General features: G+C 41.8%; 1 protein-coding gene across 7 annotated transcripts in view; it reads left to right on the top strand.

Moving 5' to 3' along the window:
• The first annotated feature begins 1,214 nt into the window (after positions 1-1,214).
• Positions 1,215-13,258, top strand: part of DENND4A (DENN domain containing 4A) — a 135,697-nt gene continuing 123,653 nt past the window's right edge. For 2 of the 7 annotated variants that reach the window (XM_033919966.1, XM_033919967.1), the window contains exons 1-4: positions 1,215-1,359; positions 1,881-2,055; positions 8,244-8,573; positions 11,237-11,486. In XM_033919966.1, coding sequence (XP_033775857.1) covers positions 8,263-8,573; positions 11,237-11,486 — 561 coding nt within the window. In that variant the 5' untranslated portion in view covers positions 1,215-1,359; positions 1,881-2,055; positions 8,244-8,262. Of the gene's footprint in view, positions 1,360-1,506; positions 1,772-1,880; positions 2,056-2,087; positions 2,419-3,891; positions 3,950-8,243; positions 8,574-11,236; positions 11,487-13,258 lie in introns of those variants that run through there. The other 5 variants (XM_033919960.1, XM_033919961.1, XM_033919964.1 and 2 more) reach the window with 5 other exon arrangements.

Raw genomic sequence — 13,258 nt, 5'->3', positions numbered from 1 at the left:
GCTGAGAAGTTTTGAGCACCCCTAGTAATAATTGGAAAGATAATTCTCATCTAACATTGCACATGTGGTGGAATTGGATTCTAGTGTACAAAAAATATGAAGATAACCTTACTCCCAACTCTTCAAATTACTCTCTAAAAATATTACAATGGAAGTCCTTAGCAGTGGTGTAGTAAGAGGGGTGCGGTGGGGGGGGATGCGGGCTTCCTAAGGGTGTGGCACCCCACCACCTGCTCCTCTCCTTGCCACACACGTGCGCCCCTTGCCTTCCCCCGTACTTTTTATACTTGCCAATGCGTTGGCATTGGCAAGGAAGTGACGTCAAAGGGCAAACTGACATTGATGTGGGCATACTGTTCACACTGGAGAAGTTAAAAAGGGAAGAGGGCTCGCCTGTGGCAGGGGAGGAGCGCCACTGCTCTGGGTGCCGCTCACCCTTACTATACCACCGGTCCTTAGACAATTATCTTTTATAACTCAGGAACAATTTTCTTGATACTATATTTTGTACTTTATTATATGTCATCGTGAATATGCTCTTTGTTTATGAATCTACACTTCTCCCTCCATATGCACGGTTTCGATTATTCAGTTTTTAGCTTGCTGTCTCTTTCCCCAAAATTACATCAGCTTGCACAGAGAAATAGCTGATTCCAAGCATTTACGGAAAAAAAATTGCCAATTCCCAGCACTTTCTTCAGAAACAGGCCAGGACCATATTCACAATGGTTTTTAATAGAAAACAGCAAATAATATATGAAAAAGTTATTTTTGTGGTTCTGTTAATCCCCTATCGCAGCGAATTCGGAGGGAGAAGTGTACTACTTAACATTTAAGAATGCTTTGAATTATTTAAAAATGTTATAAATGAAATAAAAAGAATGAAGGGGGAAAGGGAAGGGATCATGGGGGGTATAAAAAGAACGGATTAGGTATATAGAAATATATTTTGGAGGAATGATAAAAATATGTATGGAAATATTATTATTGTGAATTTAATTGCAGTGAATATCTCTTTGTATCTTATTATTGTCTATTTATTTGATTCCTTCAATAAAATGCTATAAATTAAAAAAAGAATGCTTTGAACTAATCAAAGAAGATGCAGAGACGCCCGACCCCCGACCCTTAGGATCTTCTCCCAGCCTTGGTGGGTGGGTGGGGCGCTTCTGGCCTCTGAGCGGCACTAGGACCGCGCGCGCGGCGCCCAACCGTCTTGTCACGAGACGGGCTCGCGCTTCGCTTCTCTCCCTCTCCCCCGCGCGCTCGAGAGAGAGAGAAAAAAAACCAACCCCCAACCCGAAGCAAGATGGCGGGAGGCGGCGCGAGCCGGTGTCCGGTCTGAGGGAGCGAGCGAAGGTGAGCTGGCGTGGGGGGGGGGGGGGGGGGTTGAAGGGCTCTGTGACATCATCTCTACCGCCTCGCTCTGTGCGTGTGCGCGTGGCCGCCGAGGGTTTCGGGGCAGTTTCCTCGCTGGCCTCGAGACGAGGCGCCGTGGCTCGCGCTGGCACTTGTTGCACGTCCGGCTGCCTCGAGGCGTCCTGCTATTTGCTTGATGAGGCCACAATGAAGAGAAGCGGCGCGCGTGAACGGCCGTCTTCTGGGGCAGCCAATCAATGAGGTGCCCATGGCAAGCTAAGTCCTCCGCCTCAGCACCTGGGACCAGGTGTTTAAAAAAATGCCTGTGCCATTCTGCTTTTAATCTGAAGTATAAATGAAAGAAACAGAATGAAGGGGGATCTAGAAATATATTTTGAAGGAATGATAAAATGTATGCAAATGTTTTATTATTTCTTTGTATCATATTATTGTATATTTATTTGATTCCTTCAGTAAAATGTTATAACCTAATTGCTCTTTCTGCTCCTTCCAAACTTCAGCAACCCCTTGACCCGGAGCCTAAATGCATTCAGCAATGCGGACATGATAGAAACCTCCACCGCAGGCTTCTCTTAAGCCCATTGAGGATTTGGGCTGGAACAGTGCCATCCATTTTCTCTTCATCTTCTTCACAAACTGGCATCAAAATAGGCCAGTTCTCCCTCTGTATTCACGGTACGTCTCCAGGTTACCTTGTTTCCCATTTCTCCTTCAATTACTCAAACAAGCCACTTATTCACATACCCTCCTGTCAAATTAACCTGTTGGATCAAGGTGGCCATTAAGGCAGCCTACATTTGCAGGAACAAAAGTCTCTCCTGGATTGAGAGCTCACTTGACTCGGGTAGAGGGCTGGAAGGTTTTTCTGGAGGACTTGGTCATCGCTCTACTTCTTTGGAAAACATTAGAAAGAGAGGATGTGCTAGGCAGAGCCTGTTCAGACTTTGGCAGAGCTGTCTTCCACGGGGTATTGTTTTCCCATGCCTTGAGTCTGCGTGGGCATATCCTGCTTGTTAAGGATGGAGAGAAAATGAACAGGTATGACTAAATTTCATTGTTGTATCTGTTATGAAAGGCAGTATATAAAGTATACAACTGTAGTGGCTGCTGTATTTATAAACATTTGGTATTGTTTAGATAACACTATATACAAGATAATAGAGTTTCCTGTTGTAAAACAGTTAAGTCTGAGTTAAGTACTTGAGCGGGTGAAGTGGCTTGCTCGTAATTGTACGGGGTTTAGAAAGCAACTGAGCAAGGATCTCCAGGTTTACAACAATATTCCCTAGTAATTCGACCTACGACTATAGCTCATAATGTATTTCATAAATGTAACAGGTTTTTTTCTGTAGTGTATAGCAATATTTAGAGACATACAAGATGACTTACAAACATAGCTAATGATGGACCAGTGGATTTGGAGGCAGTAATAGTTTTTGATTGAGGGGACTAGGCAAAAAACATGCTTCAGAAGGAGTGGCTTAATGGTTGGCGCTCTATCCTAGTGCATTATGGGAGCTGATAGGCTGATTTTAGGGGTTACAATCGGGGGCTACAAATAACACACTGAATTTGGATGTATGTTCGGAGTTGCTCTTCTGTAGTAATGGGTCTGAGAACCAGAATAGTTGGGGAAGTCTTTTTTTTCCTTTCTTGCCTCTGGTATGGAACAGATGCCAAGAGTAGACTGCTCTACAGAAGTATAAACTTTGTATAGTTTTATATGTGAAAAAGCTTCAGAAATAATGTGTTTAATTTTTACTTGGTGCTTCTAAAATGATATAAACAGAGTAAAGGCCGTGTTCAAAGGAATTTGCCCAGAGTAACTGAATAGTGAGCTGGTTGAAAATTCTTCACTTATCTCCCCCCCCCCCCCCACTCCTTTTATCAAGCTGCACTAGAGATTTTTAGCATGGGCCAGCGAGGTAAGTGCTCCACTGCTCATAGGAATTCTATCAGCATCGGAGCCTTTATTGCACCAGCTCATTCTAAAAACCCCTAGCGCAGCTTGATAAAGGGGCCCTTAATATGTATGAGGTGCATTTGTACTGGTGGTCTTCTCCAATTCAGCAGAAACTTTTCAAAAGGACGCTCTATGGCAGCGTATCGCAAACTGTGCTGTAGCAGATTCCAGGTGTGCTGTGAGATGCCAGCGAGGAGGAGGAGGAGACGCCAGCGCTGGATGGCTGCCTATGCATGTTCTGTAGGCAGTCAGCTGGTGCTGGTGCCTCTTCTGCTCTATGTTCCTCTCTTTTCCTACCACCCGCCACTGGCGGCTCAGGGCGCCATCTGGTGGGCTTTCGTGCATGTTCCGACGTCATGGTGTTGACGTCTGCACATATCTGGATGTTCTCCAGCCACGGCACAGGGTTTAGTGTGCCGCAGCTTCTGGAAGTTTGCGAGACACTACTCTGTGGAATTGTCCCCACTAGAGAGAGAGAGAGAGAGAGACAGACACAAACACACAGCACGTGATCATTTTTAAATTATGAATTTATTTTTATTTTTCAGATTTCCTCCTCCATGTTACTACTCCTTTATGACATATATATTATGATTTTAACCCAAGGTATGCTACAATACTTCAATAGAAATATGTTTTCTTTCATAGTGATGCATTGGATATAATTCTTGTCACCAGGCAGACTTAATTTATTTCATGTGTTTTAAATTATTTTATCAAGAAAAAATTATTGATATCTTGGGGGGGGGCGGATTTTACTAAACTGAATTAACCCCCCTCCCCTCCTTTACGAAGCTGTGCTAGCGTTTTTAGCGCTGGTCACAGCGGTAAGAACTCTGATGCTCATAGAATTCCTATGAGCGTCAGAGTGCTTACCACCGTGGCTGGCGCAAAAAATGCTAGCATAGCTTTGTAAAGTAAGGCCTAAGTGCTAATGTGTACTTAACATGAGGGAAACAAGACTAGCTGCAAAGTGCAGTAATTTGTCTGTTGGCAGGTGCTAATTGCATGCTATTTATTTATTTATAATATATTTTTTAGAGGGCAGTTGCCATGGCTGGGGGATGGGCATGGAAGCGTTATTCAGCTAGCATGTTTATATTAGTGCATGCTAAATGAATACCAATGACAATACAGGAGCATTTAGCACCCCCTGAATAGCTGGTGGTAAATGCTGTCCTGCACTAATAGTTTTTTGAAGGTCTTGGAAAAATTAGCACGGGATTTATAAAAATAGGAGAGCTCTACTTTAGGGACATGCTAGGAAGTCACTTGTTAAAATACACAAAGACAACTTCTTAGCTCATCTTATACAGCGTAACCCTGATGCAGGCATTTACGGAAACTTGTGAGGGGGAGGGAGTTATCTAGTCTCTCGGGTGGGGGGAATCTAGTCTCTCCGTATCTTGATGACTGGCTTTTGGCAGCTACTTCTCTTGATATCCTTCAGACAAAACCATACTATTTCAGTGTGTGTCATTTATCATCAACTTCAAGTTAACATTTCACCCTATGAGCAATGTTTTTCTTCATAGGAGCTATTCTGGACACTGGTCAAGTCAAAGCTTTTCTGTCACAAGACAGATTATAAAAACTAATAATTTATGTCCAGAATATTCAATAGGCCATGACCATCAAAGTCAGGGCCTATTTGGAGGTATTAACCCATATGGCCACTGTGTTCTGTCATATCTTATGCCTGTCTGAAAATGAGAGGGAACAGGAGGGCAGGATGCTTGGAGAGCTCGCGGAAGTTAATCGCTAGCGGCTCTCCATGTGGCAGAAGCATGGGAAGGTTACTCCTCTGGTTCACCGCTGTACCACCTGGATTTTAAAGTTATGTGGGTGAGGTATGAGGAATGTAAAAGTTTTTCAAGTTGGTAGGGACCAGAGGCAGGAAGGATCCCTCCTGTTCCGGACACCGCTGGACCACTAGGTCTTACGGCAGGGCTGGCGGAGGCCTGGAACAGGTCCGGGAGTGGAGGTGGGTGGGCGTTGACCTCAATATAAGCCAAAACACCTAATTTTGGGCCACTTTTCTGGCACAAAAATCTCGGCTTATATTTGAGTATTCAATGGTACCTTCTATGTTCAATTGTGAATAAAGATTTTGTGAGAAACTTGGTTCTTCACAAAGCCTACTTTCTTGTTCTTTTAGTTGTGTATCTGTGAGACTTTGTTCTCCTTTTTCTTCTGTTTGAAAATGGGTCACAGGTGGGACTCTTAGTAGCTTACAATCTTGAGAGAGAAGAAGTAGACAATAAAGCACAAGTATGTGTTTGGACTAGAGAAGTAAATGGCCAAAAAACAAAGATAGAAAAAATAATTTTATTTCTAGTTTATAGATAGAAAATAGAATTAAGATGATACCTTTTCATTGAACTCATTTTAATACATTTTTGACCAACCGTCGGATCAGGACAGCTTACAGCCTTGACCTGGGGAAGGAAGTGTTGGCCTCTGAGAGCTAGCTGAAAAATGTTTTTAAGTCCTTTCAATAAAACATCATATTTTCCATTTATAAAACTTTTATTTCTAATTCTTAATTTATAATGTACAGTGTGTATAATACAATCAGGGTAATGCAATAGAAAATTTTTGCTCACGGCAACTCAGTCCTTTACTTGTGAAAAAAAAGTTTTAGCTCACATGAACTCTTTCCTTAGAGGGAGTATTGCTGTACAGTTCTTTTTGAGTGAGGCCTGTAATATAAGAAATTATAGTAGTCCAAGTAAGTTATTATCAAGGAATTAATCTATATGTTGAATGCATTAGGTTCTAGTAATGCCTTGATAGAAAGAAAAGATCATTTTGAGTTTGTAAAAGCATGGTTTGTAATACTATGGAAATTTGTGAGTGAAAATTGTTTATCGTTGAGTACAATTCCAAGGACTTTTGTATTCTGGGGACAATAGTATTATTGAGAAGAATGAGTGAGGTAAGTTGTTGGTCATCAGTATTTATGAACAGAACTACTTTTGACATAGAAGGATTAGTAAATAGTTTGTTGTCTTTGAACCATGATATTATACCGGAAAGGGATTGATTAATGTTTTGGATTTCTATAGTATTAGTGGGGTCGAGGGTAAAGCTAATTGTATGTCATCTGCATACACGAAAGGGGTAGATCCTAATGATTGAGCAAGAGTCAATAGGGGTGCAAGGAAGATGTTGAAGAGTAATGGTGCAAGGATGGAGTCTTGAGGTACTCCTCAAGGAAAAGGAAAGAAATTTGGTAGCTAAAATTTAATGCTAAGAAATGCAAGGTTATGCATTTGGGCTGCAAACACCCGAGGGAATGGTACAGGTTAGAGGGTGAAGAACTTATGTGCACGATAGAAGAGCGGGACTTGGGTGTGATTGTATGTGATGATCTTAACGTGGCCAAACAGGTTGAAAAGGTGACAACGAAAGCTAGAAGGATGTTAGGGTGCATAGGGAGAGGTATAGCTAGTAGGAAAAAGGAGGTATTGATGCCCCTGTATAAGACCTCATTTAGAATATTGTGTACAATTCTGGAGGCAGCATTGTCAAAAAGATATAAAAAAGGATGGAGTCGGTCCAGAGGAAAGCTACTAAAATGGTGCATGGTCTTCATCATCTCAATCTACATACTTTGGATGAAAGGCAGGAGAGGGGAAATATGATGAAGCTGTTTAAATACATGGTATAAATGGGCATGAGGCGAGTCTCTCATTTAAAAGGAAGCTCTGGAATGAGAGGGCAAAGGATGAAGTTAAGAGGTGATCGGCTCAGGATGGTAGATACGTGGATAAAGGTGGTGGAGACAGAGACTGTGTCTGAATTCAAGAAAGCCTGGGATAGTCACGTGGGATCTCTTGAGAGAGGAAGAGATAATGGTTACTCTGGATGGGTCATTTGGCCTTTATCTGCCATCGTGTTTCTATGTATCAATAAGATTCCTGGACTAGTAAGCGGTAAGTGCAATTACTGAATAAGATTTGAACCAGTAGGAAAACGTACCCGAGATACCTCCCAAGGTAAGTAAGCCCTTTTAAGTTCTGGTAAATGTATGCTAGTGCTTAACACAGCTTAGTAAAAGGACCCCCAAGTCACTTCTCAGCTCTGCCAGCCATTGCTCACTTTGAGCCTGGTGCAGACAGACTTTCTCTGCAGCTCCGGCATGGCTGAGAACATAAGTGTTTGATTCTGGCATCTGCCTTCATTTTTCTAAGCCAGTTCTCTGGGCATTGAAGCATGTGTGCACCACCCACCAGAAACACAGCTCGCGCCTCCTACCACTATTGTATATATGGATAAGTTTTGGTATGGGAAATGCATATGTCGGAACTAATTCTGCCCAGCAATATGGCTTGAAAAACACTGGTATATATGATAATTATTTATTTAAATATGTTATACTTTGCAGAGTTATGTTCTGAGGCTTTTGTGAACTCTGATGATTCTTGAATGTAATTTTGTTTATGTTCTCATTCAATAAAACGATTGGAACTCAAAAACAAACAAACTTAAGAGTAAACTTAAGAGTAAGTTAAGTGCTTCTTCTATATCTTTTTTGGAACACATATCATGTTGGTGGTTTAGCCAGAAAAAGGAAAATGACACAAATATAGGGCCGATGATTAATATACCACCCCAGTAAGGGTATAAAAGAAAATCGAGTAATGCCTCGGGTGTTTGAGGTCCTGTAGTAAAGTTAATTTTGTACAAGTTTACTCTAGGTTTTTTGATTCGTAAGGATCTTTTTGAGTAACTTAAAGATTTTCAACTGGACATCATAATTCTGAATTTACTTATACATTGATTCTCTGACGCTTAGCCTGTGCCAGGTATCACTGTCAACAGGATTAATTATTGTAATAGCAAATCACCTTGAATGCAGTTTTGTGGTACGAGTTTGATCTGATTTTCTTTTCAGCTATCTCCTGTGATGGAAGATGATGGAAGACAAAGGCCCTCGTGTTGCTGACTACTTTGTGGTAGCGGGACTGACTGATGCATCTAAACCACTTGAAGAAGAAATTCAGTTCAATGATGCTTGCCATAAAATAGCAAAACCAAAAGAACCCATCACAGATGTGACTGTCATTATTAAGTCCTTGGGAGAGGAACTGCCTCGGGGATACATGTGCATAGACACCACTGCAACTGGACTTTCAGCAGACCTCAATAATGGTAGTCTTATGGGACCACAGATATATCTTTGCTACAGAAGAGGAAGAGATAAACCTCCACTTACAGATTTAGGGTGAGTTGGGGGTGGTTTTTAAAAGCACGATTATTCCGTTCTTTAGAAAATCAGAATGTGATATTGGCCTTGAGGCTGGCAATGATGTGCCCACATGCAAGTTTAACACCAAGAGGTGTTTTGGGATCCTGTCAGGAACTAGTGACCTGGATTGACCACTGTTGAAATCAGGATTCTGGGCTTGAAGTACTTTCAGTCTGTCCAAATGTGGTAATGTTTATGTGCTTACCCAGTTGTGCATCTGCTTCCTTCTCTCCTTCCTGTATCATCATTCAGTACTTCCTCAATCAAAACACCTAATCTCTTTAGCCAAGAGAGATGTGTGCTGAGTTATTTCTGACTTCCTGGTGGTCTTTGTGACTACTCGTAAATTTTGGTCCATTTGGGACCTGAATAGGATTTTATATATTTACCTTTTGGGATTGATTGATTTATTTTGTCTTCTATCCCATCCTCCCCAAAGAGCTGAGAACGGGTTACAGGCTAACATACACAATATACAGTTAACAAATTGCCATAGTTATACTGCAAGGTTTTTCAATACAAGTTTTTACCCTAACTTGACACAAACTAGGGATAGCTCATGACTTTTCAGTAGTAGCTCAAGACATACAGGGGAAGACTCAAATATTTGTGGTAAAATCTGACAGGCTGCTGTCGCAGCTGTTACTGTAATACTGCCATTAAGCAAACAACCCCCTCCCCTGGCTATTCAGAGCCTTGGGCCCCTCCCTAGTGTATCCCAGGATCTATTTGGGAGGAGAAGGCCTACCCTTTTGAAAAGTCAGATCTGCAGGCAGTAGGCATCCCTCCAGCCAGCCTTTGTAAACATGGTAAGGGGAGGCGTTGTCGGGGGCATGATGACAGTGGCAGGAGGGAGTGGGCATCCCTCCCGCTGCCGAGGGGATGTTGGTGGGGGGGGGCGTTGCTTAATGGCATCAGCGAGAGGGAGTGGGCATTCCTCCTGCTGGTGGAGGCTTCAGAGGTTGGCTTAACGGTAGCGGTGGGAGGGAGTGGACATTTGGCAGGTCTGGGCTGTCAAGCCTTATTTTCCTGTCAATGCCTGATCCAATCAGTGTTCAGGCACTGACCAGAAAGTAAGGCTAGGACAACTCAGACCTGCTGGAAAAGTTTGCTCTCAAATGTAGGATAGCGAGGTTAGGGAATCACCCGGCGATAATGAGAATCGTCCAGAGTGCTCATTTAAATATTAATGACCTCATTGTAATACATTTGCATGACAGAGACTGCTAAGAAGCTCAGAAAAGACCACGGTAAGCCGTTTTGATAATCCGCCACTAAAATACATGAACACTAAACTGGCTGGAACTGGTTTAGGACCATGTTAAAGTTTTGTGAATCTTCCCCACAGTTGAGTATGTCAGGTGTTTCCTTATCCTTACAGGGGTTACAGTCTGTTGCACCTGGCTTCAATGGTTCTCAGCCTGCTGCTCTAGCCATTCACTTGAGAGTTATTTTGTCTATCCCTTTTATTCATATATATATTACATAAGAGCTATTCTAGTGTAATAAGTGCGTCATTCTGGACAGTAGGGTATTCTTCCCATGCTTGCGAGCTGTGCAGAAGGAATCCATTCCAGTTTTTTAACTACTCCTTCACCAGAGGACTCTGCTGCTGCCCCCCTTTTAGTTTTTCCTTGTGCATGCAAGCTGGAAAGTGTCTTTCTGATCTGTTCTGTATATTTGTTTATTATTATTTTTTTTTTTTGGGGGGGGGGGTTTAACCATTTTTTTGTGGCTTTTGGTACAACTTGGGACAACTCTGCCTACTTGGAGAAGAAGCAGACTTGAGTCTGCAGCCAGCAGGTAAATCCCTTGGTGACCTATTTGGCAAGCCTGCAGAAACTATTGTAGAGTTCGGGGTCTGTATGTTTATACTTTCAGAGGAGAACAGATTTGTAGTTCAGGGAATCTCCCCCATACCCTCCTTCTTATGTGTTCCCATATAGGGCTTTCACCTGCTTTGGTACAAACTGAAAGGGGCAGCAGAGCCCTCTGGAGAAAGAGGTGAAGTTGAAAACCTGGAATGGATTCCTTCTGCATAGCTCGGTGGCATGTCCAGAATGACATACCTATCTAGTAGAAAAGATATTAGCAAGGTAAGAACTTAATCTCTTTTTATTAAGGAACAATTGAGAGTCCATGTTATATGAAAGGTGAATAACTTAGAAATGTGTTTCTCAGTTCAGTCTTGGGTACAGTCAACCAATCGAGTTTTCAGGATACCCATAATCAATATGCACGAGAGAGATTTTCATATCAAGGAGGCAGTGAATGCAAATTTCTCTCATGCATGTTTGTTGTGGATATCCTGAATACCTGACCAGCTGGGTGTGCCATGAGCATGGGGTTTCCTAGATAAAAGAACCCATATTCTGATAAAAGGAGTATGACTAAAATATTATTCACCAGTGTATTGAGTTTGTTCAGTAAAAGGTTTCACTCAGTTTGTTTAGGTTTCTTTTATTATTATTTCTGTTTTTAAGTGGACCAAATTTGGTGGGGGGAGAAAATGAGATTTGAAGACGCTGGTTCCTTCAGTGTGTTAAACATATCTTTATAAGTAAACAGAACTAGTATACATATTTCAAATTTCTTCGTGTGCTGCAATATACAATTCTAAAATTAAATCTTTTATCTAGGGTTTTATATGAGTGGAAAGAAAGATTAAAGCTGGGTTGTGAAATTGTTCAGACTACCCCAAATGGCCACCCTGGAAGTATCAGTGGCAATTCCTCATCACAAAGAGTGTTCATCACATACCGAAGAGCTTCCGAAAACATGACCCAGAATTCTTTAGCTGTCACAGATATATGCATAATTATTCCAAGCAAAGGAGAAACTCCACCGCACACTTTCTGCAAAGTCGACAAAAATCTGAACAATAGTATGGTGAGAGATTTATTTGTATTGTAGAACCTATTTACTTGATGATAATTCATAGTTTTGTTTTTTTTTGTTCCATAAGCTTTGTTGCTGCTTTTTCAAATGTGTAGGCATGAAGTAGCACAATAGATTTCAATTACTGCGAAATAATGTTAGTGCATGGTTTTATAATATGTCTTTTATAAACTGGGCTCCTGTATCCAGCCATAGAAGTGCATACATGCCAATGTGCATATTTACAAATGCCTACACAAAGCCATTTCTAAGTCATTGCCATCTCCTTGTGCAAGTGTTTTAAACAGATGTATATTACTGAATATTTTTAGTATTGAAGGCTTTTTTTGTGTATAAAACAGGCTTTACAAATGAAACGTCCTTTATAAAATTTCCTTTTAATGATTAGGTTCTGAGTAATTAGGTGTTTGTTTCTACATTAAATATTTAAATTAAATTTGAGGACGTTATAGGGCAGAGTACGGTACTGGGGTTTAAGAAAGGATTGGACAAATTCCTGCTGGAAAAGGGGATAGAGGGATATAGATAGAGGTTTACTGCACAGGTCCTGGACCTGTTGGGCCGCCGCGTGAGCGGACTGCTGGGCGTGATGGACCTCAGGTCTGACCCAGCGGAGGCATTTCTTATGTTCTTAAAGAAAGGGGATATGCTCTGGGATTGGCCCAGGTGGCTTACTGGCAAGTACTGTGCACTACAGAATGGCACAGGGACAAATTTGTCCCATCCTTGCAGGATCTATCTCCATCCTGAGTTCTGTTCCTGTCCCTGCCCTATCCTCATCTGCACAAGCCTTGAACACTTGTGATTTTAAAGTGTCCGAGGCTTGCACGGATGGGGACAGGACAGGGATGGAGATAGATCCCATGGGAAAGACAAATTTGTCCCTGTGTCATTCTTTACCATCATGCACAGGACCTAAATTTGAAATACAACTCATAGCAAGTAGTGCTTCAGAAAAAGCTACAGTCTTTAGCCCTCTCCTGGCTTCTGAAAATCTCTCTATGCTACAAGCATGCTGTTTCTGGCCAGGCCATCTCATCTGTCACCAGGTAGATCAGTCCATTTGGTGACTGTGTGATGCTTGGGACATTTTGGATGATTTTCATTATCTACAGCATTAAATGTCCTCCTTAGGAAAAAATTGTATATTTGTGTACTATATGCCATGCCTTATTACAGGGTGTTAATAATATAATATGTTCTCTGTTAGAATAGAAAATAGTTGTGTGTGGTATGGAACACAGATAACCAAAGTAATTTTATGTTCCGTGGTGTTGCTGCAAATTTCTGTGAATTACAGAAGCATTACGAAAAAATTTCAAGTTTGCTATACAATAATATTTAAATAAAGTCAGTCAGTCAGTCTAACGTGCAGTAGCTTGAAGCACAGGGCGTTATGCATGCAACAAGATTGTCAGCGAGCTAAAAATCATGTTCTGACACTTTGCTCTCAGATCCGCCTTTGCAACTGGATGGGTTGTGGCCTCCTCCCCTTTGGAGCGTACAACTGGTGCCATCGGTCATTGCAAGTGTTGGTTTGAGAGGGGAAAACTGGAAAATGTTAAGACACGGGCAGGGATATAGTATTCTGTGTGTGGTGGGATAGAACAGGGTGTTTCACTTCAGAGAGAGGAGGAGAGGGCAGCATTCTTGACTGTTTTAAATCACAGAGAACACAACGGGGAGAATCTGGGGATTGGAGGTTTTTTTCCCCTTTTCCAAATCTGTGGTGTCTGGGGCTTTGGGAGCTGTACTGGCTGGAT

The sequence above is a fragment of the Geotrypetes seraphini genome, chromosome 14, assembly GCF_902459505.1.
Source record: "Geotrypetes seraphini chromosome 14, aGeoSer1.1, whole genome shotgun sequence".
Taxonomy (NCBI): Eukaryota; Metazoa; Chordata; class Amphibia; order Gymnophiona; family Dermophiidae; genus Geotrypetes; species Geotrypetes seraphini.
Note: the sequence above shows the minus strand (reverse complement) of the source record. Positions and strands in the feature narration are given on the sequence as shown.